Source organism: Capricornis sumatraensis, chromosome 7 (assembly GCF_032405125.1).
Source record: "Capricornis sumatraensis isolate serow.1 chromosome 7, serow.2, whole genome shotgun sequence".
In the NCBI taxonomy this organism is placed as follows: Eukaryota; Metazoa; Chordata; class Mammalia; order Artiodactyla; family Bovidae; genus Capricornis; species Capricornis sumatraensis.
The window spans coordinates 105,853,726-105,878,975 of record NC_091075.1 but is presented as its reverse complement, the minus strand read 5'-3'; the positions used below and the strand labels follow the sequence as shown (position 1 = coordinate 105,878,975).

General features: G+C 48.0%; 2 protein-coding genes across 4 annotated transcripts in view; one reads left to right on the top strand and one right to left on the bottom strand.

Annotated features, from left to right (window-relative positions):
• The window catches only part of EVC2 (EvC ciliary complex subunit 2), a 142,424-nt gene extending 135,343 nt beyond the window's left edge, over positions 1–7,081 (bottom strand). Inside the window, exons 1-3 of the mRNA XM_068975462.1 lie at positions 6,923–7,081; positions 2,744–2,812; positions 722–908 (exon numbers count right to left, since the gene is read on the bottom strand). Coding sequence (XP_068831563.1) covers positions 722–908; positions 2,744–2,812; positions 6,923–7,072 — 406 coding nt within the window. The 5' untranslated portion in view covers positions 7,073–7,081. The remainder of the gene's footprint in view (positions 1–721; positions 909–2,743; positions 2,813–6,922) is intronic.
• Positions 7,082–23,394: 16,313 nt separating this feature from the next.
• Positions 23,395–25,250, top strand: part of EVC (EvC ciliary complex subunit 1) — a 91,761-nt gene continuing 89,905 nt past the window's right edge. For all 3 annotated transcript variants that reach the window (XM_068975217.1, XM_068975218.1, XM_068975219.1), the window contains exon 1: positions 23,395–23,568. In XM_068975217.1, the coding sequence (XP_068831318.1) occupies positions 23,395–23,568 (174 nt within the window). The remainder of the gene's footprint in view (positions 23,569–25,250) is intronic.

The following is a 25,250-nucleotide window of genomic DNA, read 5'->3' as shown; positions in this document are numbered from 1 at the left end:
GCGTTTCAGGAGCCGGGCGCCCAGGCTCTAGAGCATGGGCTCAAGAATTGTGGGGCAGGAGCTTCATTGCTCTGCACACCTGGGATCTTCATGGATCGGGGATCGAACCTGTGTCTCCTGCATTACTTCGGAGCCACCAGGGAAGCCCCCAAAATTGGTTTTAAATCTCCTTAATTAACCAATGACAAGTTCACTTCAGGAAACACACCTCTGAAAGCTAACCAGTGATGGTGTCACGCTTTGAACGGGAGCTAATTAGCAGCAGAGTCACTCCTGTGAACACAGCTGAACACGTCAAGAGCACATTTCCTGAGCTGATGCCAAACCCCTCCCGTGTCTGTCCAGCACTCCCCCAAATAAGCTCTTCATTTCACTGAGTGACAGTCATTTTGATCATCCGGCTGATGGATACAGTGGGGTTCGCTATAACCTCTTTGTGTACATTTGAAATTGTTCATAATAAACTTTGAATATACATATTTTTAAAAATCCTTCCCCAAATCCCACCTCTCTCAACCTAAGTGATAAACCAGCTTCCTGGTTGCAGACGCTGAGCAGGGGTCTCCTCTGATGCCCCACCAGCAGATTTCATCATGAGGACCAACGGCATGAACACAAGTCCCGTGTCTGAGAAGATGCCTGCTGCCCATCCCGTGCTCTGTGCCCATCTGTGTGTATCTCCATCGTATCCCACACTTAACTTTGTACATGTGGCTATTACCTTGCAGAAACTTCTTCCTGAAAGCCTGGAAGCCTCTCGAGGTCTGGTTTCCAGCTGACTCCCTAACAGTGAGGCCTGTGATGTTGTCGAGTAAGAGCAGGTCGGAGAGGTTGGTGGCTGTGGGTGTCCTGGTGTTGTTCACAAACAGTCGCACGTGGGCCGATGGCCACTCACTCTGCACAGACACCTAGGACAGGAGGAGAAATGAGGCCAGACTTGCTGGTGAGCCCGACTTCCCAATGCAAGGCCCCAGCTCGGCCTGAACCCACTAGGTCTGCAGGTAGAGGGAAGGGATTACAGTCTCGTGAAGGTTCTAGAATTCATCAGGTCTGATTTCAAAGGCCCCAGGAGAATTTTGACTCCCACTTGACAAGTTGTTGCTCAGACCAGTTCAAAGAAACCAGGACCCTGAAATGCAGTGAAACCACAGAGAAACTTAAATGAAAAAACATCCATGCATGAGACTACAGTAGGGGAGATTGTCAAAACTGGGGTCACCAAGAAAAACAAACTGCAGCACTTTGTTAATCCATTATTTTGAAGATTCAGTCCCAGCCAGTCCAGGGCCTCTGACTGTCATCCGATCTCCAAGTTTGCCCTGAGCTGGTCTCCTGTCTCCTGGCCAGCCGCCTTCCGGGTTCTGCTCACCCATGTGTTTGCACAGCTCAGTTATTCAAAGCCAGTGGCCCGTCTCCAGCTTGGCTCCCCACCTGGCCTCTGACACCTTGTCCTGCCCCCTCTCTCAAAGCCTATTTCCCACCATTCCTGCCCTTCCTTCACCCCAGCTCTGCTGAAAGAGACAGAGGAGCTGAGAAAAGAGAGGGAAGCCATGTACACCCCCAAGAAGAATGAGCTCTGGATTGTAATAAGTGAAAAAAGCAAATTATAAAACTTGGTATATAGGGTACTGTCAAAAACTTGGTGTATAGGGTATAGGCAAAAAGGGGAAGAAAGAAGGTATGTGTGTATATGTGCACATGGGCACACACGCATACTCATAGCTACACTCATGTAGCAGGAAGCATTTCTAGGAGGACACATGAGAAAGTGGTAGCTCCAACTGCATTCCAGAAAGTGAGGCAAGAGAGCCAAGGGCCTGGGCTGCAGTGAGAGCTGTGCGGTACACAGTTAGCTCAGCAGGCCTGGACTATCCAAACCCCGCCTGTCCCAAAGAGAGGACCAGCTCCTGAGAGACTGGCCCTTAAAGCCCGTGGAATATCTTGTCTGGTAAGAGTGTCTTGCTATACTTATGGCCTTGGGCCACCCCAGGTGGTCTGTGCTAACCATGTGATTCATGGTGAGGGCTTTGGGCAAAGCTGTGCTCAGGTGACCTGAGTAACTGAGGTCAGTGACATGAGTGCTCCATCATGATGGATCCTCAATAAAAATCCTGGACTCCACGGCTCGGGTGAGCTTCCCTGGTGATGTCACACACCACTGCTGGGAAAAATTAGATGCTGCTCCTTCAGGTCCATCGGGAGACCAGGTGTCTTGGGCCTGGTCTCCCCAGAACACTGTCCTACGAGCTCTTGGCTTTGCTGACTATAATCTATAAGCTCTGCTGTAATAAACTGTGACTGCGAGTAGGGCAGCTTTTCTGAGTTCCCTGAGTCCTTCTAGGGAACCACTGAACCTGACGATGGTCTTGGGGACCCTCAACACAAGGATCATGTGAAGGTCATCCCATGAGATTAGTAAGAATCAAAGACCTAAAAGACATTACATAAATTTATAAACTGTTGGCATCATACCAATGTTAAAATCTGGGAGAAAATACATGCTTTCTTTCCCATCTTAAATAATCACAGAGGATTTTCAGTAATGATTTTGTTGTTACAAAAAAAATCTTGGTGCTTCCATATAAAATATGAGATCCCTGTAAGTCACTTCATCACCCATGTCCAGATATGGGTAGACGGCCATGTGACTTGCCAGTTGTTTAAATACATAACTCTCCTAATACACATTTTCGGCAAATTCAATTACTTTCTCCTTAAGTATAAACCACCGATGAATACTCACCACTGCACATTTCTGAAAAATTACTCCATTTTCAGAAGTCCCTTGAATGTCTCTTGAAATGTCTCCATACTACAATAAAATATAGAACTTATTAGAAAATGAAAAACATTTCATGCTACACATGTTAAATAAAAGTACAAGATGAACTTTTAAAAGTGGGGGGAGGGTAGAGGAACTTCCCTGGTGGCCCAATGGTTGAGACTCCATGCTTCCAATGTAGGGGGTGCAGACTAGGTGCCTGATCCGGGAACTAAGATCCCACATGCTGTGGGGTGTGGCCAAAAAATAAACAAGTAAAAGGCAGGGTAGAAGGGTTACTTTTGCAGTCATGCATTTTGACCCTGAAGATTTTTTTTTTTTAAGTCTTACAGAACTGGAACTTAAAACCTATGAATAAAGAAAAATGTGGACATGTGATGACATGGCGCTATGTCCTGTTCTGAGCTGCGTGTCAATGACATCATTGTCACAGGGACTCAGCGAACCAGGGCTGACACTTTAGCAGGAAGAATGTGAGCAGAGCTATGGAAAAATCCTGTGGGGATTGCTCACATGACCTGGTTTCCTAGGCCTTGTCGTTGTTCAGTTGCTAAGTCATGTCCAATTCTGTGCCATCCCATGGATTGCAGCATGCCAGGCTTCCCTGTCCTTCACAGTCTTCTTGAGTTTGCTCAAATTCATGTCAATTGAGTCAGTGATGCTATCTAACCATCTCATCCTCTGTTGCCTCCTTCTCCTTTTGCCTTCTATCTTTCCCAACAACGGGGTCTGTAGTAATAAAGAATCTGCCTGCCAATGCAGGAGATGCAAGTTCGATCCCTGGGTCAGGAAGATCCTCTGGAGGAGGAAATGGCAACCCACTCCAGTATTCTTGCCTGGAGAATCCCATGGACAGAGGAGTTCGGTGGGTTACAGTTCATGGCATCTCAGAGTCGGACAAGGCTGAGCGACTGAGCAGCGCAACACACACGTGTCCTGAGTGGGGCACACAAGCCACACAGCAGGAACCTGGTGAATATGGACCATGGTGTGTTGAAGTGCTTCTTGCGAGCTGGATCTCTCATTAGCAGGTAGAGAATCCACCCAGGACTGGCCTCTTCCAGCCCCACGAGGGGCTTCCCTGGTGGCTCAGTGGTAAAGAATCTGCCTGCAATGCAGGAGACCCGGGTTTGATCCCTGGGTCAGGAAGATCCCTTGGAGAAGGGAATGGCTACCCAGTCCAGTATTCTTGCCTGGAAAATCCATGGACAGAGGAGTTTTGTGGGCTACAGTCCATGGGGTTGCAAAGAGTTGGACACGACTGAGTGACTCACACACACCTCCCCTGGAAACCAATGGAAAGCCAGGGCTCACCCACTGGATGCCAGCTCCATTGCTCCTTGTAAACATAGCTGATACCTGTTCGTTTTCATCCTTGCACATGCCGCTTGATCCCAGGCCATGCATCCCCACTGTCTGCCCCACCCACCTTCATCTGTGGTGGGTGGAGCCATACTCTGAATCACAGACCAAGGCAGCTCTCAGTGATACCGATAATCCTAACAATGGCTATTCTTTCCCAAGTGCCAGGTGTATGCCCATCACTGTACACACATGATTTCTATTTCTCCCATTTCACAGATGAGGAAACTAAGGCTCATGGAGGTTAACCACTTGCCCAAGGCTGCACAGGTAGGAAGCTTGGACTCTACCCAGGCAGTGTGCTGGTTATAGCTCCATATGCTATGATAGGATAGGTATAGGTAGGTATAGGTATAGATAGGATAGGTATAGCTTCATATGCTATGACTCTCCCATAGGGCACACTCCTTCTCCAGAGCATGACTCTCTCATTGTCTATTGTATAGAAACGAACAAAGACGCAGAGAGCAGAAGTGATGTTCTGAGAACATTTTGACCACAGGCAGCAGCATGAGCTGTTGAAGCCTTTGATTCTGGTTGAGTCTCTGTCCATGACCCCACCCTCATGCTTTGATGTGCCAGGACCGCAGTAAGTCCTTGAGGGCAGGCATCTGGCTTTCTAGTCTTCAGATTCCCACACAGTATCCTGCATATGACAATCAGATAAACACAGTTTGTTGGGCAAAGACACACAGGAGGGGGATGGAGCATGGACTGGAAAGCTGATGACCACCATGGTGGCTGGATGCAGCTCCTCCTGAAGCCCAGAACCTGGGAACATGACCCTATTTGGAAAAGTGGTCTTTGAAGATGTAATTAAGCCAAGGCTCTCAAGATGAGATCATTCTGGGTTTAGGTGGGTTGGCTTTAGCCAGGTCCTAAATCCAATGACAAGTGTCCTCATTAGTGACAGAAGAGAAGACACACCCACAGAGAAAAGGACCCAAGAAGGTGAAAGCAGAGCATGACAGTAAATGACAGGTGTCAACTGGCTGGCCATGGCTCCCAGATACTCGGTCAATTGCCTCCTGATGTCACTGTGAATGTATTTTTAGATGAGATCTAATGTTTAGGTCAGTGGACTTTGAAGGAAACTAATGACCCATCATAGTGTGGGTGGGCCTCACCCAATCAGGTGAGGTCTTAACAAAAATGATGAAGGTTTCCCCTAAGGAAGAGTGCATTCTGTGCAGACACTTTCCAACTTGAGTATCGGTTCTTTCTGGGGTCTCCAGGCCACACTTGCAGATCGTGGACTTTGCCAGCCCCTACAATCACATAAGTAATTTCTTGAAATAAATCTCCCGCTCCCTCCTTCACATATGTGTGTGTGTATCTGTGTGTGTATACACACATCCCACCGGTTTCATTTCTCTGTAGAATCCCAATATAAAGATTGGAGTGATATAGCCACAAGCCAAGGAAAGCTCCCGAAGCTGAAAGAGATAAGGATGGATTTTCCCCTACAAGCTCCCAGTAAAAGCACAGCTCCACTGATACCCTGACTTTGGCCTTCCTGCCTCTAGAAAAAAGAGAGAATAAATTTCACTGTTCTAAGCCACCATGTTGGTAATAATTTGTCACACAACTATCTAATACAAAGTGTGGGAGACTAACACAAAATGTAGCCAAGGGCCAAGGAGGAGCTTGTCGCCGTAGTAGCCTGTTGGCTGAATCCAGTGGTTCTCAAGCCATTATAAGTCATGACAGCTTAGGGGAGAGTCAGCCTCACGTGGCACCAACACATTACACAGAGTATGAGGAACACCCGGAGCAGGGACAACGGCTAAGAGCAGGGGTCACACATCCTAGTCCTGCCGCTTCAGCCTGTGGGATCCTGAACAAACTCCTTAATCTCTCCAACCTTCAGTTCCTATTTGTAAAAAGGGAATAAAAATAGTACCTGTTTAAGAAACTCATAATGAGGCTCCAGTGAGATTATGCATAGAAAGCACTAAGCCTATGGTTTTTCCAGTAGTCATGTATGGATGTGAGAGTTGGACAATAAAAAAAGGATGAGCGCCCAGGAATTGATGCTTTTGAACTGTGGTGTTGGAGAAGATTCTTGAGAGTCCCTGGGACTGCAAGGAGATCAAACCAGTCCATCCTAAAGGAACCTGTCCTGAATATTCATTGGAAGGACTGATGCTGAAGCTGAAGCTCCAATACTTTGTCCACCTAATGCAAAGAGCCGACTCATTAGAAAAGACCCTGACGCTGGGAAAGATTGAGGGCAGGAGGAGAAGGGAACGACAGAGGATGAGATGGTTGGATGGCATCACTGACTTGATGCACGTGAGTTTGAGCAAACTCAAGGAGATAGTGAAGGACAGGGAAGCCTGGCATGCTGCAGTCCACGGGGTCGCAAAGAGTTGGACATGACTGAGAAACTGAACAACAACAGGCCTGGCAAGTGGAAAATACTTTTTAAACATTTGGCACTATTATCGGTAGCAGCGTTTTCATAACAGGTGCAAGTGAATCGATCCAGTTAAAGTAAAACCCCATGCACTGCTTTAGAACCAGCAGATAAGGCTGCCTAATGCTCAGATTCACACATCCTATTCATCTAAATACTGTATATTGTATAGAAGAAGCAGCTCTCTGTAAAGAAAAATGGATTTGCTCCCTAATGACAACTACATTTAGTGAAAGAGAAAGAATAGGTGTTTTTTGGAGGAGGAACAAAAGCCTGTGACATTTTCTACACAAGTGATCCAAAACTGGTTTCTTTACAACTTCTGATATGTCTTTAAAAGAACTGAACATGTTACTTACCAGGCGGTGTGTTACAGCAGAGTCTCTTTTAAACAAGGTCTTCCTAGGCCATGAGTGTGTAAAAGCAAAGACAGAATGAACCCATGGCTCACTAGAGGCTGCAGAAGCCAGGGGTGGGTTAAAGACTTCAATTTCCTTACTGAATTTCATTCTGAATGGCGCCTCCTCTGCAAAACAGTAACGTGCATGCATTACACAATACAAAAAGGCAGTGGTTAAACTCTGGAAGCAAACCACATGATACATGGCAGGCATTTGGAAAATCTTTGCTGAGTAAGTGAACAAGAGTGTGGACGAATGAATGACTTAATTCTTTGCCAAGAAAGTGAGAAGTTCTCATTGGGAGCCATAGAGCTTAAGAAGAGTTTCTTGAAGTGTGTGCTTCTTACCTGAGCTGTAGGCTGAAATGTACACACCTGGCCCTCCTGTAGACCGGCTGAATCAGAACCACTAGGCAAGGGAGGAGGCATGGGTGATTCCTACACTTAGCATCAGAGGGCCCTGGGTTCCAATCCTGGCTCTGTCACTCGCCAGCTGTGCCCTTGGGAAAACCTCTAATCACTCTGTAAATTTCTATTTTGAAGTGACCAGAATTGTGGAGCCGTGCCTTTTCAACATTTATCTTCTATCCAAGTACAAACTGTATATGGGCTGAGAATGAATCCTGTTTTTCACGCTTCCTTACACGGAGTATTGATAGCAAGGTCTTTAGAACGGCTTTGGAACCCCTTTTATAGAATTTCTAAATAAATGTAGGAAAAATTTAAATTAAAAAAAAAAATGTGAAACTGGATCCTGGATAAAATCAGTATCTTTTTTCCCAGAATACTATCTGTGGTTCAGTTCATGATGTTGGAATAGGGACAAAGGTGAGCCTCTGGAAATTGAGAGCCCTCCCCATGGAAACCGGTAGGTGCTTTCCCAGGCTGGCTGCTCAGTTGGACTGTTCGAGGCAATCACAGAAGAGGCACAGAACACCCACCTCCAGACCCCAGTCCAGTCCTTCGGGCTAAGGGACAAAGACTCACTGGTCTCAAATCTTAAGGCCACTCTGGGCTTTGTCTCTGGTGGGGGTGTCTAAGCCCCTGCTCCTCCAGGTGCTCAGAAGGCCCAGCTGTGGGCTCTGATGGAGACCTGAATGAGAACAGACACCGCTACTGTCCACAGACAGTACAGAAGGAAGTCAAGCTCTGACCTGACCATTCCTCCCACTACGTCACTACCCAGCGATCTCCCCACTAATGTGCTGTCACGTGGGTTATCGGTTGTGACTCTGCAGCTGTTTGAATGCACCCTCTCTCCCTCACCTCTGGGCTCCCACATGCCTGGAAGCCTCTCCCTCTGCTTCCTTCTCCTGCTAATTACTACTTCTCAGGACTCACCTGAGACTCAACACCTCCTCCAGGAAGCCTTCCCTGAAGCCTTCCCAGTGACCTCCTTCCTCTACCCTCTGCTCTCACTACAACCACAATCCTAAGTACACTCACTCCCTTACCCAAAATGTCTGCTTAATTAGTAACTAAAAGTTTTCCGTGACTATGGTAATATCACCTCAACTTATTTTACTCAAATGAAAACACTGGATTTTGTAAACTTTTGTAAAGTCTTTTGCAAAGACTGCTTGTTGTTCTTCAGTTGCTAGATCGTATCTGACTCTTGGCAACCCTGGGGATTGCAGCATGCCAGGCTCCTCTCTCCTCCACTGTCTCTTGGGGTTTGCTCAAACTCATGTCTATTGAGTCAGTAATGCTATATAATCATCTCATCCTCTGTCATCCCCTTCTCCTTCTGCCTTCAATCCTTCCCAGCATCAGGGTCTTTTCTAATGAGTCAGCTCTTCATATCAGGTGGCCAAAGTATTGGAGCTTCAGGTTCAGATCAGTCCTTCCAATGAATATTCAGGACTGATTTCCTTTAGGATTGATTGGTTTGATCTCCTTGCAGCCCAAGGGACTCTTAAGAGTCTTCTCCAGCAACACACTTTGAAAGCATCAATTCTTGAGCATTCAGCTTTCTTTATGGTCAACTCTCACACCCAAACATGACTACTGGAAAAACCATAGCTTTGACTATACGGACCTTTGTTGGCAAAGTGATGTCTTTGCCTTTTAATACACTGTCTGTGTTTGTCATAGATTTACTTCCAAGGAGCAAGCTTTAACTTCGTGGCTGCAATCACCATCCACAGTGATTCTGGAGCCCAAGAAAATAAAATCTGTCACTTCTTCAACTTTTTCCCCCTCTACTGGCCATGACATGATGGAACTGGATGCCCTGATCTTAGTTTTTTCATGTTGAGTCTTAAGCCAGCTTTCTCACTCTCCTCTTTCACTTTCATCAAGAAGGCTCTTTAGTTCCTCTTCATTTTCTGCCATAAGGGTAGTGTCATCTGCATATCTGAGGCTATTGATATTTCTCCCGTCTATCTTGATTCCAGCTTGTGCTTCATTCAGCCCAACTTGTCACATGATGTACTCTGCAGATAAGTTAATTAAACAAGGTGACAATATACAGCCTTGTCGTACTCTTTTCCCAATTTTGAGCCAGTCCATTGTTTCATGCCTGGTTCTAACTGTTGCCTTTTTACCTGCATAAGGTTTCTCAAGAGACCAGTAATGTGGTCCGGTATTCCCATCTCTTTAAGAATTTTCCACAAGTTTGTTGTGATGCACACAGTTAAAGGCTTTATTGTAGTCAATGAAGCAGAAGTAGATGATTTTCTATAACTCTCTTGCTTACTTCATGATCCAGTAAAAGTTGGCAATTTGATCTCTGGTTCCTCTCCCTCTTCAAAACCCAGCTTGTACATCTGGAAATTCTCAGTTCATGTACTGCTGAAGCCTAGCTTGAAGGATTTTGAGCATAACATTGCTAGCTCATGAAATGAGAGCCATTATACAGTAGTTTGAACATTCTTTGGCATTGCCCTTCTTTGGGATTGGAATGAAAACTGACTTTTTGCAGTCCTGTGGCCACTGTTAAGTTTTACAAGTTTGCTTACATATTGAGTGTGGCAGAATAACAGAAGACATAAAAAATGCTTCTAGCCCCCCCAGAAAATGAAATACATTTATCCCTGGAATAAAACAAGGTGTATTTATAACCTGTGTCAATTCTGGATGAAAAGTCTGTTCTGCCTTCCCAGGACCCCTCCCTTCAGGGCAGGCCCCTGACTAATCAGTAAGATTCTAGCTCAGTCTCTACAGACAAACCTGGATCCCAGCACATCCTGGTCCCTAGGAGGCCAGACTTAAGCCCAGAACCCAGAACACCAGTGATGGGACTGGGGACTGGCATGGGACTGACTGTGTCCGTCAGTCTTCCCTGAACTTCTGTCGAGCTACAGAAAGTCTCTTCCTTTCTGCAAGTGGCAGCAATTACTTCCACATGGAAAGAATGTCCCTGAGAATGACACTCATTAGACGAAAGCAGGAGCCTCGATGGAAAGAGAAAAGCAGAGCCCTGAGAACACTGTGCTCCTGGATCCGGGGCCTGTGCAGTCCAGCGATAAGGGTCAACAAATTGCTCATTGCTTAGTTAGTTTCAGTTGGATTTCTGAAACCTGGTGTGGTAGACTTTCAGTGTGTGCATATTCAGTTACGTCCAACTTTTTGCAATCCTGTTAGGCTCCCTGTCCATAGGATTTCCCAGGTAAGAATACTGGAGTGGGTTACCATTTCCTTCTCCAGGGGACCTTCCCGACCCAGGGACTGAACCCAGATCACCTGCATCTCCTGCACTGGCAGAAGGATTCTTTACTGCTGAGCCACCTGGGAAGTCAGGTAGACTCAGTAATGGTCCCCAAAGACACCCAGGTCCTAATCTCAGCAACCTGTAAATATGTTCTCTTATGTGGCAACAGACTCTTCACAGATATGATTAAATTAAAGGCCCCTAATTTAACTGATCAGGAAGTAACCTGGATTATCCAGGGGGCAATAAATGTAATCCCAGATGTCCTTACAGAGGGAGGCAAAGAGAGATTTGACATGCAGAAGAGAAGGTTATGGGACCACTGAGGCAAGAAGCAATGCTGCTGGCTTGGAGGCTGCAGGAAGGGTCATGACCTGCAGGATCCAAGGAATGAAGCTCCAGATCCTGGAGAAGGAAGAATATTCTTCCCAGGGCCTGGAGAGAGTGCTGACACCCTGACATCAGACCAGTTAAACTGACTGAACTTTTGCCCTCCAGAACTATATGAGAATACATCCATACTGTTTTACCACTAAATCTGTGATAACTTGTTACAGCAGCAAAAAGAAACTCATACAGTTGACTAATACATATACACTAAAACACATTCTGCGTTTTCTTCATCAGGCACCTTCAGGGGAGAATCAAGATTCCCCCTTACCTGAATCATTATTGATTCTTGATTCTTACCAATTATTATTGAATCTTACCAAGACTCAATCACCACCTTACCTGAACTCAGATCTGGGCACCCAGATCACTGCTGCAGGAGGGGACCCAGTGCCTTTGTTCTGTAAGGTACATAGGTGAGCAGGGTGCCAGGGAGGAGGTCTATGGCTTTAGGGTCTGGTTCTCTCTCATGGTCAAATCAATTAAAAAATCAGCCAAGAGAAAAACTTACCTGGAGTTGTAACGTGAGAGTTTTCCACACTGGGCCAAATCCCAAGGGGTAAGTCCTAAAAGTCCAAAGACACAAAGACGTTATTGAAGAAAACACTAGGAGTGGTTGAAAAGTCATCTCTGTAAATGGCTTGTATGGGGAAAACAGTACATTTATCCTGACACCTGATATAAATCTTTCTAAGTCAACCATCAACACCAGCATCTGAGTAGAGGATTATATAATTGCATTCCTGGAAGCTGTCTAAGGAGACAACACATTGCAGTGGAAATTTCACACAGTTAGACCTGAGCTTGAATCCCAGCTCTGCTTTTCACGAAGCCTCTGATGCGGGGAGAGCCTCAAGCCTCTGAATTCCCAAAACCCTGCTCTTTTTCACGGAGTGGTACATAAAACACTGGCCTGGGAGTTGGAGACCTAGATTTGAGCTTGAACCATTTATCTGCTGTGTGTCCTTGGTCAAGTCTCTTAGACTCTCTGAGCCTCAGATATTTCTTCTGCAAAGTGTAGAACTCCCCCCAGCTTGCTTCACCTTGTTCAGTGATGAAAATTTGTCCAAACAGGGCTCAGTCAACCCCTCCATCCCATCTTTGTGAAATACTGAGCCCTAAAGAAGCACAGAGCCCTCCACTATAAAACAGTAACAATAATCATTATCATGATTATTACTATAGTGCCTTGGCTAAAGCCCTTGAAATGGGCCAAGCCCCATGCTGTGCACAGCAGCATTATTCACAATAGACTAAAGGCAGAAGGAACCTAATGTCCACTGATGGATGGATGGAGAAGCAAAAGTGAAGTGAAAGTTGCCCAGCTGTGACTAACTCTTTGTGACCCCATGGACTACACAGTCCATGGAATTCTCCAGGCCAGAAGACTGGAGTGGGTAGCCTTTCCCTTCTCCAGGGGATCTTCCCAACCCGAGGATCAAAACCAAGGTCTCCCACATTGCAGGTGGATTCTTTACCAACTGAGCTGTCAGGGAAGCCCATGCAAAAGTGGTCCATGCATAAAATGAAATATCATTCAGCCTTAAAACGAAGGAAAATCTGTCACAGGCTACAATATGGATGAAACGTGAGGACATCAGGCCAAGTGAAATAAGCCAGTAAGGAAAATGCAAATAGTGTATGATTCCACTTATAGGAGATATGTAAAATTCATAGAGACAGAAAGCAGAAGGGTGGTTGTCAGGGGCTGGGGGACACCAGAATGGGGGGTTGTTGATTGATGGGGACAGAGTTTCAGTATCACAAGATTAAAATAATTCTGCAGATGGAAACACAAAAATGTGAATGTATTTAACATTGCTGAACTGTACACTTAAAAAGGGATAAGAGGGTAAATTCTGTTGTGAATGGTGGTGGTGGTGGTTTAGTTGCTAAGTCATGTCCAACTCTTTGCAACCCCCTGGACTGTAGCCCACCAGGCTCCTCTGTCCATGGGATTTCCCAGGCAGGAGTACTGGAGTGGGTTGCCCTTACCTCCTCTAGGGTATCTTTCCAATCCAGGGATCAAACCCGCATCTCCTAAATTGCAGGCAGATTTTTTACTGACGAGCCACCAGGGAAGACCATTTTGTTATGTATATTTTACCACAACTACAAATATAAATATATAAATAAAGCAGGTCTATGATCATCTAGGAAAAAACTCTGAGATATATCAAGTGAGACCACTGGATCACAATAGGATGAATAATACAGTCTCATCTAATAAAAATGACAATAAAAATAAAATAAAACAATAAAAATAAAATTAAAATATTTAATAAATTTAAAAAATATTTAATATATTGTTATATATTTGATAGTTATATTTACTTTATTTTTTATATAAATTATGTTAGTACATGTGCGTGCATACTCAGTCACTAACTCACAACCAACTCTTTTGTGACCCCATAGACTAGTAACCTGCCAGGCTCCTCTGTCCATGGAATTTCCCAGGCAAGAATACTGAGTGGGTTGCCACTTCCTCCTCCAGGGGATCTTCCTGACCCAGGGATTGAACCCTAGTCTCCTGTGTCTCCTGCACTGGCGGGCGGATTCTTTACCACTGAGCCATCAGAGAAACCCCATATTAGTACATATAGTTACATATTTAGTAAGTTACTTTATTAGTACATATACTTATATATTTAGTAATATGAAAATATATGTAGATATTTAACAATATGTTTAGTATTAATTACTTATAGGTTTAATATATAGTTACATGTTTAACAATATGGCATATAACACCATAGATCATAATCATGTATTATTTTTAAAAGCCTAGGCAGGAGTATGCATAAGTGTTAGCCTTGGGGACTTGGGGACCAAGTATGTGTGCAGTAGAGGGGATCCCTGTCTCCACACCGCATGTATTGCTTTGTTCCTTGTAACAAAGAGCATGTGCCCATGTCTCACCACAACAATAGCAAAAACGACAGTAATAAGGCCCCAAGTGATGGGGACAAGACCTCTCACGCCTGGTAGAAACATTGTCCCTGAGATCTCCCTGGACAGGTATGTGTGGCCAGAACAACCACTAGCTCATAACACGCCTCCACAAGGTGGAAAGAGGCGCCATTTTCTCTGAAGAATACCGTGTGCCAGACACTGTCTTTGCTGCCATTTGGCAGGAAAAAAGAAATCTAAGAGCTTCCATTCTAGGCCCTGCATAGGGACCTCCTTCTAACAAGTATAGTACGTTGGGCGGGCAGGGAGGGTTGGGGGGGATGGGTAGTGAGTTCATGGCAGAGCAACCTGGCCAGTGCTGGTCCAGCCAAGATTTCAAGGTCAACAACAACAGCAAAACATCCCAGAAAAATTCCTCTAAATTGCTTGTCCCTACTCCTGAAATTTAAGACCACGCCATAGTTTCCACCTTATCTAACATTTCTTCCCCTTCGACTGGGAGTCAGCTAAGGAATCATTTTTGTCATTTTGTGTTTCATTTAAGGAAACACTGACTAATTAGATCATTTTCACTGTGTGGGCAGACATCTGTTCCCAGATTAATTTTTGGACGCCAGGCAGAATTCCAGGCAACTCACAGTTATTTGAAAGTTTTCCATCTTTGTTTCCACTGGTAGAAACAGCTTTCTTAAATATTCCACTCTTTCAAATAAGTTAATTAACAGTATCTCAAATTTATGTTCATATCTAAGCTAATGTTCCCAAACTGGGAAAATTTCTAGTCAAAGAAAATTCCCAAAGCTGTTTTGTAGGACAAGGTGTTCTGTACATTACTTTTTATGTGGCTGCATATCATTATGAACATAGAGACCACATTTTAATGTTTCTAAATCTGTCTCCTTTGATGCTCAGAAATTGAATATGTGCTTAGAACCATGGGGTATTTTTTTCACTGTAATAGAAATCTGAAAACAACAACAACAAAACTAACAAAACAAAGATTGTTTTAAAAAAAATCCACAAACAGCTATAAGTCATGTTGCCAGATGCACCCGGATGAATCCCAACAGAAAGCACCCTGCAAAATCCCCACCCAGTCCTCCTCCAAACTGCCAAGGTCCTCACAACAAAGGAAGTGACAGCTACATGTACAGTGATGTCCTGGGTGGGGGCCTGGGACCAAAAAGGACATTGGGTACAAGAACTAAGGAAATTTGAATAAACTATGGACTTTTTACAATGGCTTGTCAAGGTTAGACCATTAATTGGAATAAATGTACCTTACTAGGGCTTCCCAGGTGGCTCAGTGGAAAAGAATCTGCCTGCCAGTGCAGGAGACACAAGAGACACGGGCTCAATCTCTGAGTCAAGAAAGATGCCCTGGAGTAGGAAATGGCAACCCACTCCAGTATTCTTGCCTGGAGAATCCCATGGACAAAGGAGCCTGGCAGGCTATATAGTCCATGGGGTTGCAAAGAGTCGGACACGACTGAATGACTAAGTACATGTGAGTGCACATACCTTACTAACGTCAGATGCCAAGAGTAGGGGCAGCTGTGCATTGAGGGGGGGAATATATATGAATTTTTTGCACCACGTGTATGATTTTTCTAAAATCTAAAACTGTCCTAAATACTAAAATCTGTTGACTAAAAAAATACAAGAATTAATTGTGAGGTCTCTGGGGTGGACAGTGGTGCCACAGGGCACCAACTCCCACACATATCTGCCTGTGCCATCCCTGCCCCTGGAATTCTCCACCTATTCTTTCCCCAGCACTTGCCACACGGCAGGCTCTGTGGCAGGCCCCTGACTTCATGGAAGGACAAAGGCCCTGTTCCAACAGACACTTCCATTCAACAGAGAGGAGCATGATAGCAAGTGCCCAGGGAGCAAACGACTCAGCAAGCCCTCTTGGCTGAGGCTCCTTGAGGTCTCATCAGTTCCTGGGTGTCACTAGCCTAGGCGTGCCTCTCTGGGGACTCCTTGGCCACCATGAGCAGCCTGGTCCCACAGAGACCATGCCAACCACCAGTCGATACCCCACTTCAATGTCCAGCCTTCCCTTCCCTGTGTGAAGCCCCTCTCCAAGATGGCACAGGTCAGCTGACAAGGTCATGATGACCTCAACAGTCTCATTTCACAGCCAGTTCTCCATCCCCATTGCACACAACTCACCGGCAGTATTTGGCATGAGTGCATTTGCATCTTATGGCTGCTGTAACAAGTCACTACAAACTGAGCGACTCAAAACAAATATATGCTTATTATCACATGGTTTTGGAGGTTGGGAGTCTCACATAGGTCTCACTAGACTAAAATCAAGGTGTCTGCAGGGCTACATTCTTTTCTGGAGGCTGTGGGGGCAGCCTCTTCCAGCCTCTAGAGGCAGCCCACCCTCCTCAGTTCATAGCCCCTTCCTGCATCTTCAAAGCCAGCAGCAGCAGGTTGAGGCCTCACAGGGCATCTCTCTGACCTTCTTTCAAGGTCACATCTCCTTTGGACTCTCTCCTGCCTCCCTCTTCCATTTTGAAAGACCCTTAGGATTATACTGGTCCACCGAGATGATCCAAGGTCAGCTGAATAGCAACGTGAATTTCATCTGCAGTATCAATCTCTCTTTGTCAAGGGATGGAACACACTCACAGGCTTCATGGATCGGGATATGAACATCACTGGGGAATCCTCTCTTCCTGAAACACCTTCCTTCCTTGTCCTTGGTTTCCTTCCTATAAAATCAGCCACACTTTCTGATCTCCTGAATCCTTTCTTCTTTCTGGTCTGGCCTTGGTATTGCTCCAGGCCTCTGCCCTAAGGCCTCACTCTTCCCAAACTATGCTTACCCCCAAAGGGTAAGCCAGGTCCTGGGTACACCAGGGTTAAAGGCATGTGTGCACTAACCACTCCCTGGTAAAGATCTCTAGCTCAGATTTTTCACCCAGATCAGGACTCGCTCATCACCACTCTCCTACACATCTCTACCTGGATGCCACGTGGTGGGGGGCAGGAGTGGGGGGTCAAACTCAATAAGACCAAATCAGAATTCCTCATGGCCTTCTGAGGCTTCTGCATATGAGCTAACGGTATCCCTAGTCTTCTGTGTGTTCAGGCCCAAGTCCTTGTTTTCATTCTTGACTCCTTCCTTCGTGTCTCTCAATCTGCATCCCGTCACAGCAAACTCCACTGGCTCCACTTTCAAATATATATCCCAAATCCAGCAGCTTCTCAGCAGCTGTCCACTAACCTCACTGGTCCATTTCATCTCCATCATCTGTCTGGTCTCCTGCCTGCCTCTGCTCTTGGTCGTTACTTTCATCGCTGCCCTCTATTCTCATAGCTGCCACGGAGATGCTTTAAAAAGACGAGTCAAAGCAGGTCACTTTTCTGCTCAAAACCCACCCACAGCTTCCAACAAAATAACAGTCAGAGTCTTAACCACCATCCACAGGGCCTTTCCTTATGTGGCCCCTCCCCATCCTCTGGCCCCACCTCCACCCACTCCTCCTTCCTACCCCCCCATCCCTGCTCTAATCACACCAGCCTCCGTGTGGTCCTGGACCACACCAAGCACATCCTGCCTCTGGCCTTGGTCCTCACTGTCTCTGGCCCTTGTCCTCATACGATCTCCTTTGGGAAATTTTTCTCCAGAAGCACCCATGTCCCTCCCTCATTCCATCCAGGGCTCTGCTTAACTGTCACTGCCCCAAAGCACTTTCTATGACCACGCTGTCCAAACAGTACTCAAAGCCACCCCTTCCAGTCCACTCTGCCCACTGCACTTCTCTACAGCCTTAACTGCCAACTCCTACATCATAGATTAATACCACTTGGTGCCCTTTTCCCCCTAAGAATGCTGGATTCTAAAGGGCAGAGACTGTCTTGCTCTCTCATATCTCAAGCACCTAGAACGGTCTGATGCCTAAAGGGGGTGTCCATAAACACTCAGAAGACTCTTGCTCACTCAAGTCTTCACGGTCTCTCTCCTTCCAGCACACTTCCAATAGAACTTTCTGGGATGGTGGGAATGTTCTATGGTCTGGGCTGTCCAATATGGTAACCACTAACCTATGGAGCCACCAAGCACCTGCAACATTTAAATTCAAACAGCCACAACATGGCCAGGGCTACTGTACTGGACACAGCAGTTTCAGAACATCTGGGAAATGGTTGTAACTATTACCTCACCCTTTGCAGGAAGGGATAAGGATTAATAAGTTAACATGAGCATTTATGCTCTGGTTTTCAAAGCACTCTTGTGAAAAAAAAAAAAAAAAAAAAAGCACTCTTGTGAATGGCCTGGCAACAAACATCTATGTGAATGTTCTGGCATTGACTTTACAAAGGAAAGAGCCGTTGAGGACAGGCGGGTGGGCTCTGAATGTGAGAGCACAGGACGGGCCTGGGGGGCATGGCACTCTGGGTCTCAGTGTTCTCTTCGGCAAAATGGGCCAGATACTTCCCATCTGAATGGCCAGGAACAAGTGAAAGGACTCTGTGAAAACGTTCATCATGATCTTTCTAAAAGCTCAGAAAATTAACACAGTATTATTATTTTGTCTTCTCTAGTGAAAGCCTAAGAACCAATCATAGACAGTGAAAGAAATCTCATTTAAAAGACCTAAATATCTGCAGCGAGCATAGCAGGCACCCTGGGGCCTATACTTAGAAAATGCAACAGAATAAGAGGAGCCAGGCCCTGAGGAAGGGCTGGGAGGACCACAAGGCAGCGACGGGCCAGACCACTGGACGGGCATTCCTGGGAGCAGAAGCCTGGATTTGCAATTGCTGTCAGAGTGAAAGCGGGTGTGAGCAGGGGAGAAAAGTGGTCAGATGTATACCACAGACAGGTCATCTACAGGTCGGGGGGACATGAATGGTAGAACGCACAAATTAGGGGAGCGGGAGTAACCCAGAGGAAAGAGTCATCAAAGGCCAGAGGCTGAGGGATGGGGGACTGAACCTAATGGATGCAGCCTGGATGGGAGAAGGACAGACATCTGAGATGGTCAGGAGGAAAAGGCAGTGGCCTGGCGATCAGACTTGGGAGAGGAGGAGGCGGAAGTATCTAGGATGTGAGCCAGAGCTCCATGCCCTCCCAAGTTAGGGACCACAGGGGCAAGGGCAGGGTGAAGCAGAAATGGCTACATTTGCACTCGCAGAAAACTCCAGCCATCGTGCCTTTTATCAACTGCTGCACTCTTCCGGGGCACTCACCTGCGAAAGTCGTTCCATCTGCACTCCTGAACTCATCTAAACGCTCACATCGACCCTCTGGGGTAGACCCTGCAATAGTTACGCTCACATCGACCCGCTGGGGTAGACCCTGCAATAGGTACAGATCAGAAGCGACCTGCCCTAGGTCTCAGAGCTCTTAGGTGGCCGAAGGGGATCTACCGGGCCGCCTGTAAGGTCCAAGCTCTCAGCCACAAACCACACCGCTTTCCCCACCTTTCCAGGGCGTTTTCCGGCCACAAGCTGGATCCACCAGGGTTGCATCTTACTCAGATCCCGCCCTCTCTTTCGGGTAATTTCCCCAACCCAAAGGCCCCCCACCCCCCACCCCGCCAGGAGCGTAGGTGAAGCCACATCTCAGGAGTCAGACCCGAGACTGGGAGCGGGTCCTCCTTACCTGGGCGGTCCGCTCAGGCCCCGCCCCAGGAGCCGTGGGGGGGTCCCGGAGAGGCCGCGGGCCCAGGGGGTGCTGGAGGGGAGCCCGCCTCGGGGGGAGTGGGCCGAGGTTTCCGGACTCCGCGGGCAGCGCCAGTGCAGCGGCCAGCAGGCTCCCCGCCAGCACCCACGTGGCTCGCCCCGGGCCCCTCGCGGAATACATTGCCCGTCTGGGTCCCGCGACCCCGCAAGTGGCTGGTGCAGGCGGAGTTGGGGCAGCTTCCGGACCCCAGGCCCTGCCCCGCCGCCGCCGAGCATGCTCAGTGCGAACCTCCGCGGAAAGTTTTCTGGGAACAAGACACTGGCATCTGGGGCTTGGCGAGCCAGCAGGAGGCCTTGCACCAAGCGCGAGAGGGAGGGAAGGAGGGAGGGAGCCAAGCTGGCGAGGCCTGGGAGAAGTGGCCACACTTGGGTTTCCTCTTGCTTCACCTGGGGGCTCTACCAAAAGGAGATCGGTGACTCCTGCTCCCAGAAAGTTGAGAGGTTCCAAGTGCTCCTCTGTTAATGGCTACTCCGTTCTCGAAGTCTCAGCTCAGGCCCGTCTCCTCCAGCAAGACTTCCCTGATACAGTGGACGGAATCCCGAGTCTACGCAGGAGCAGCAGGCCCTCTTCCTCCCTCTCTCTCCCTCCTCCCATTAACGAACTGGGAAGCTTTTGGAGAAGGAGAACCATAGGGGTGCAGGATGGCAAGGAGAGGGGCTGGGCGGGAAATTGGCAGCTCGTGGCCAGAGGGCAAGGCCAGTATTCGCATCCTTTTAGGTTCAGGTCAACCCAGTCCGTTCCCACTGCCTGAGCCCTCGTTGTGGATAAGCCCTTGGACCAGCTCAAGAACCCATTCCCACATCCCCTGGTCAGGCTGTGGACCTATGTTCTACCTACACGGCTTTTCATTAGAATCCAGCTTGGCTAAGAGATGCCTGCGCACACACGGGAGGATCCTGAGATACACCAAATACCAATTTGACTGGGAACCAAGCAAATCATAATGATTGGCCAAAGGAGAACCCAAAGAAATGCCCCATATAGGTGACTGAGGCTGCCCCGGGGGGGAACTCAGGGACTCTCCACCTGAGTGTTTGTCTGCAGGTACTGTATTCCTTTCCCTCCTATAAATACTTTACTTGCTTCACTACTCTCTGTCTTTATGGAAATTCTTTTCTGCAAAGCCAAAGGGCCAGATCCCTTGTCACTGACTCCTGGTCCAGTGGCTAGGGTCCAGTGCTTTCACTGCCACGATCCAGTCCAGTCTCTGGCTGGGAACCCAAGCCCTGCTCCAAACCACTGCAGGCAGAGGCCAGACACTGGGGACTTTCCTCTCTGGGGACACTGAGAGGGGAGCTGGTGTCTGGAGCCAGGAGTCAGCAGCTGAAGAATCTCCCAGAACTCTCCATGGGGGCAGGGGGTAGGGCTCTTATTCCCCGGGACCCTCAGGGACAGCTCATACCTCTTCAGTCTCAGCCAGGAAATCTGGTGCTTGTAACCCCCTACTCCTACCCCTCCAACAGGCCTTTCCTGACTTCACAGGGACAAGACGGGGGATTTGGGAACCTGAGAATTTATTAGCCAAGCTTTCCCCATGGGGTTCACTGCCCTCAGTGCTACCCAGCATGTGCCTGGAGTGAGACAAGGCAAAAGGCTAGATGCTGGAGCATTAATTCTTTTAGAAATTTAAAGGATGATTTTTACCTTCAAATAATTGTATAATAAAGAAAAATGCAAACACGATAGTTACCGAGTCCAAGCTCCCTCTGCTCGCCATACAACAGGACAATGAATCTGAGACACAAGGTGTTGAGGCAAGGAGGATGACTATTTGGAAAGCCAGCTGATGGAGAAGATGACAGGTTAGTGCCTAAATAACCATCTTGTCAGGGCCTGGTTGCCAGGTTCTTTTATGGATCAGAGATGGGAGGGAGGTGAGGAAACAAACTAAAAAGACTATTCAATCCTTGCAAATTCCTCTAGAATGGCAAGCCTTAGGCAGGGGGATGTGTTATCCTTGCAGTCCTTCACAGATAGGCAGATCAGGTTATCTCCCTGAAGCAGGCCATCATGTATGTTTATCATAACAAAAAGAAAGGCTAGAGTCACAGAAGCAGATCCAGCGTAAATTTAAAATTAGCCCTTCCTGATTACACTCCATTTTAAACATTTTATTTTGTATTGGGGTACAGCCGATTAACAAACAATGTTGTAACAGTTTCAGGTGAACAGTGAAAGGACCCAGCCATACGTACACAGTTGTCCATTCTCCCCCAAACTCCCCTCCCATCCAGGCCACCCCATGATAATTAGCAGAGTTCCATATGTCATAGGTCCTTGTTGGTCCTTGTAGGTCCTTGTTGGCTATCTATTTTAAACCTAGCAGTGAAAGAACACTGTATTTTTAAAAATAAAAGCCTGAGTATCCAAAGAAATAGCCAGCGTAAAGCAAGAACTTCTGGTTTTCGCCCTTAGACATGTTCCCAAGAGTCTTGGAGATGCTCCTGGGGAAGCATTTAAGAAGCACCGCGTGGCAGAGTGAGTCCTAAAGCCGGACAGACACAGGTGTAACTCTATCTGCCCCATTTTCTATTGCAAGACCTCGAACGAGCCACGACTCCTGTCTAGCTGTCAGTTTCTTCATTTATACAAAGTAAATCTACATAGTAGTTCCCATCTTGCCAGCTTGGAAGGAGTGAAGAGGAAATGATGGAAAAACCCAGAAACTTGAGCTGGATGTCCAGGTAAAGGACATGAAACCCCTCTCTGTTGAAACAGATCCCTAGGTTACCTCTGCTCTGGCCCTCATAGGAAATTAAGCTCCAAAGGGTAGAAGTGTGTGTGAGTGACTCTGTGTGTGTGTGTGTGTGTGTGTGTGTGTGTGTGTGCCCCAGCAGCCAGAATGAGAGCTAGCATCAGTAAATGTTGCTTATAGAAAGAACAGATGCTGAACTCATCTGCCTATCTCCCTGCAAGATGCTCTCTGCTGGACCTTGTCTGGTTGATGGCTAGCCTGGTGCTGGTTCAGACAGTAGGGTCTCTGGATAGGCTGAGTGAATGAGTGACCACGTGACATCTCCGTGGCTAGCCAGGGCTGGATGTAAGCATCTCCCTATAGGTTGTCTTAGAGGAAAGCATCGACCATCCAGGAAGAAACTAGCAGTAAAACAGGAGTCTTCAGGCAAACAAGTTCAGAGGCAGGGCCGGACTCTGAGACCCAAGGATGGCCAACTGCTAGAGGTCATAGGGCACGGCTGAGTCACACCTGCAATGAATCACTCACCGCGGACCCTGATCCTCACCAGAAGGAGGGGGCGCATATAGTAAACGCCCATCTCAGAAGGCTGGTAAGAAAGTTACTTGGATCACCAAGCTAAATGCTTAACAAATTCTAAGCATTCGATAAACTTAACCGAGCAACACCCTCCTCGGGTGAGGACCTGGCTGAGGTCCTCGGCCCCACTGGAAATCGGAGCCCTCTGCAAAACAAGACTCCTCCCGGAAGGTTCTCCTCGCTGGGAAGCGCGCCTCTGGCCGGGCATGCTCAGTGCAAAAGGCAGGGCCGGAGGCGGGGGTGGCTCAAAGTTTGGAGCAAACGGTCCAGACTCCTCCCTCCGGCTGGGCAGCTCCGGAAAGCCAGAGAGAAGCAGGAGGAGGATACACAGGCCGGAGAAAACGACGGAGCGCTCCGCGCCGCTCCCCTGACCCCGCCGGGACCCGGAGTCCGGCAGCGGGCACCCGCCAGGGATGGAGCGCCGGGCGGCGGGCGGGTGCCGCGCGCGGCGGCGGGCGGGAGGCGGCGGGCCGGCCGCCTGAGCGCCCCCGGATGGCCCGCGGCGAGACGAGCTGCGGGAGCGACGCGCGGCTGCGGCTGGGCCGGGACGCGGTGCGGCCAGCGCCCGCTCTGCTGGTCCCCGCCGTGCTGCTGGGCACCGCGCTCGGCCTCGGCCTCGGCCTCTGGCTCGGCTGCCGCTCTGCGCGCCCGCGTCTCCGGCACCAGGTGGGTCGGCCGGGCGGGCGGCCGGGTGTGGGGTGCGAGGGCGCGGTCCCCCCTCGGCGCCGGGGTCCAGGCTTCCACTTGAGCCTGATCACGGGCATCGCGCGCGCGACGGGTCCTGCCCTGGGGTCTAGTGTTCCCCTTTTGCTACGGGAGTCTGCTGGAGACAGTAACTGCAGTGGGAGGCGGCCAAGTGACAGATGGGCTTTGGCTTGCGATTCCCCTGAAGGGTCCCCTCCATCCAACAACTGCCTGTGACCTTAGACAATGAGGTCTCCAGGCCGCGGTCTCCTCTGCAGCATCAAGGATTCGGACTGATGGGCTGGGCTCACCGTGGTGGGCTGGAGGGCAGAGAATTCCCTCGCCTCCCCCAGTCTCCCCATCCGCCTGTCCATTCTGCTTCCTTGCTGTGTGGATTCCCCCGCCCCACCTCCCCTGGAGACCACCCTGCTACATCAGCATGCGCTCATCATTCCACACAGCAAAAGTCTGGGGAGCACCTTCTGCTGCTAGGCAACGCCTCGGGACAGCAGTATGCTCCTGCCTCTGGAGGAAGATGGAGTTGGACAGATTACTAGTAAACATTTGATTGTAACACAGCCAGAGGAGTTCTGTAATGGGGAAATGGAAACACTAGCATTGCTGGCTGTGTGCTGGGTGCTGAGCCACACTCTGTACTTGAATTGTCATCTCATTGAATCAGGAAGCAACAGTTAGGAACTGGACATGGAACAACAGACTGGTTCCAAACAGGAAAAAGAGTACGTCGAGGCTGTATATTGTCATCCTGCTTATTTAACTTATACGCAGAGTACATCATGCGAAAAGCTGGGCTGGAAGAAGCACAAGCTGGAATCAAGGTTACCGGGAAAAATATCAGTAACCTCAGATATGCAAATCACACCACCCTTAATGGCAGAAAAGGAAGAGGAACTAAAAAGCCTCTTGATGAAAGTGAAAGAGGAGAGTGAAAAAGTTGGCTTAAAGCTCAACATTCAAAAAACGAAGATCATGGCATCTGGTCCCATCATTTCATGGGAAATAGATGGGGAAACAGTGGAAACAGTGTCAGACTTTATTTTTGGGGGCTGCCAAATCACTGCAGATGGTGATTGCAGCCACAAAATTAAAAGACGCTTACTCCTTGAAGGAAAGTTATGACCCACCTAGATAGCATATTAAAAAGCAGAGATATTACTTTGCCAACAAAGGTCCATCTAGTCAAGGCTATGGGTTTTCCAATAGTCATGTATGGATGTGAGAGTTGGACTGTGAAGAAAGCTGAGCACCGAAGAATTGAGGCTTTCGATCTGTGGTGTTGGAGAAGCCTCTTGAGAGTCCCTTGGACTGCAAGGAGATCCAACCAGTCCATTCTAAAGGAGATCAGTCCTGGGTGTTCTTTGGAAGGAATGATGCTAAAGCTGAAACTCCAGTACTTTGGCCACCTCATGCGAAGAACTGACTCATTAGAAAAACCCTGATGCTGGGAGGGATTGGGGACAGAAGGAAAAGGGGATGACAGAGGATGAGATGGCTGGATGGCATCACTGATTCTATGGACATGAGTCTGAGTGAACTCCGGGAGTTGGTGATGGATGGGGAGGCCTGGCGTGCTGCGATTCATGGGGTCGCAAAGAGTCGGACACGACTGAGCGACTGAACTGAACTGAATAAAAGTATTGTGA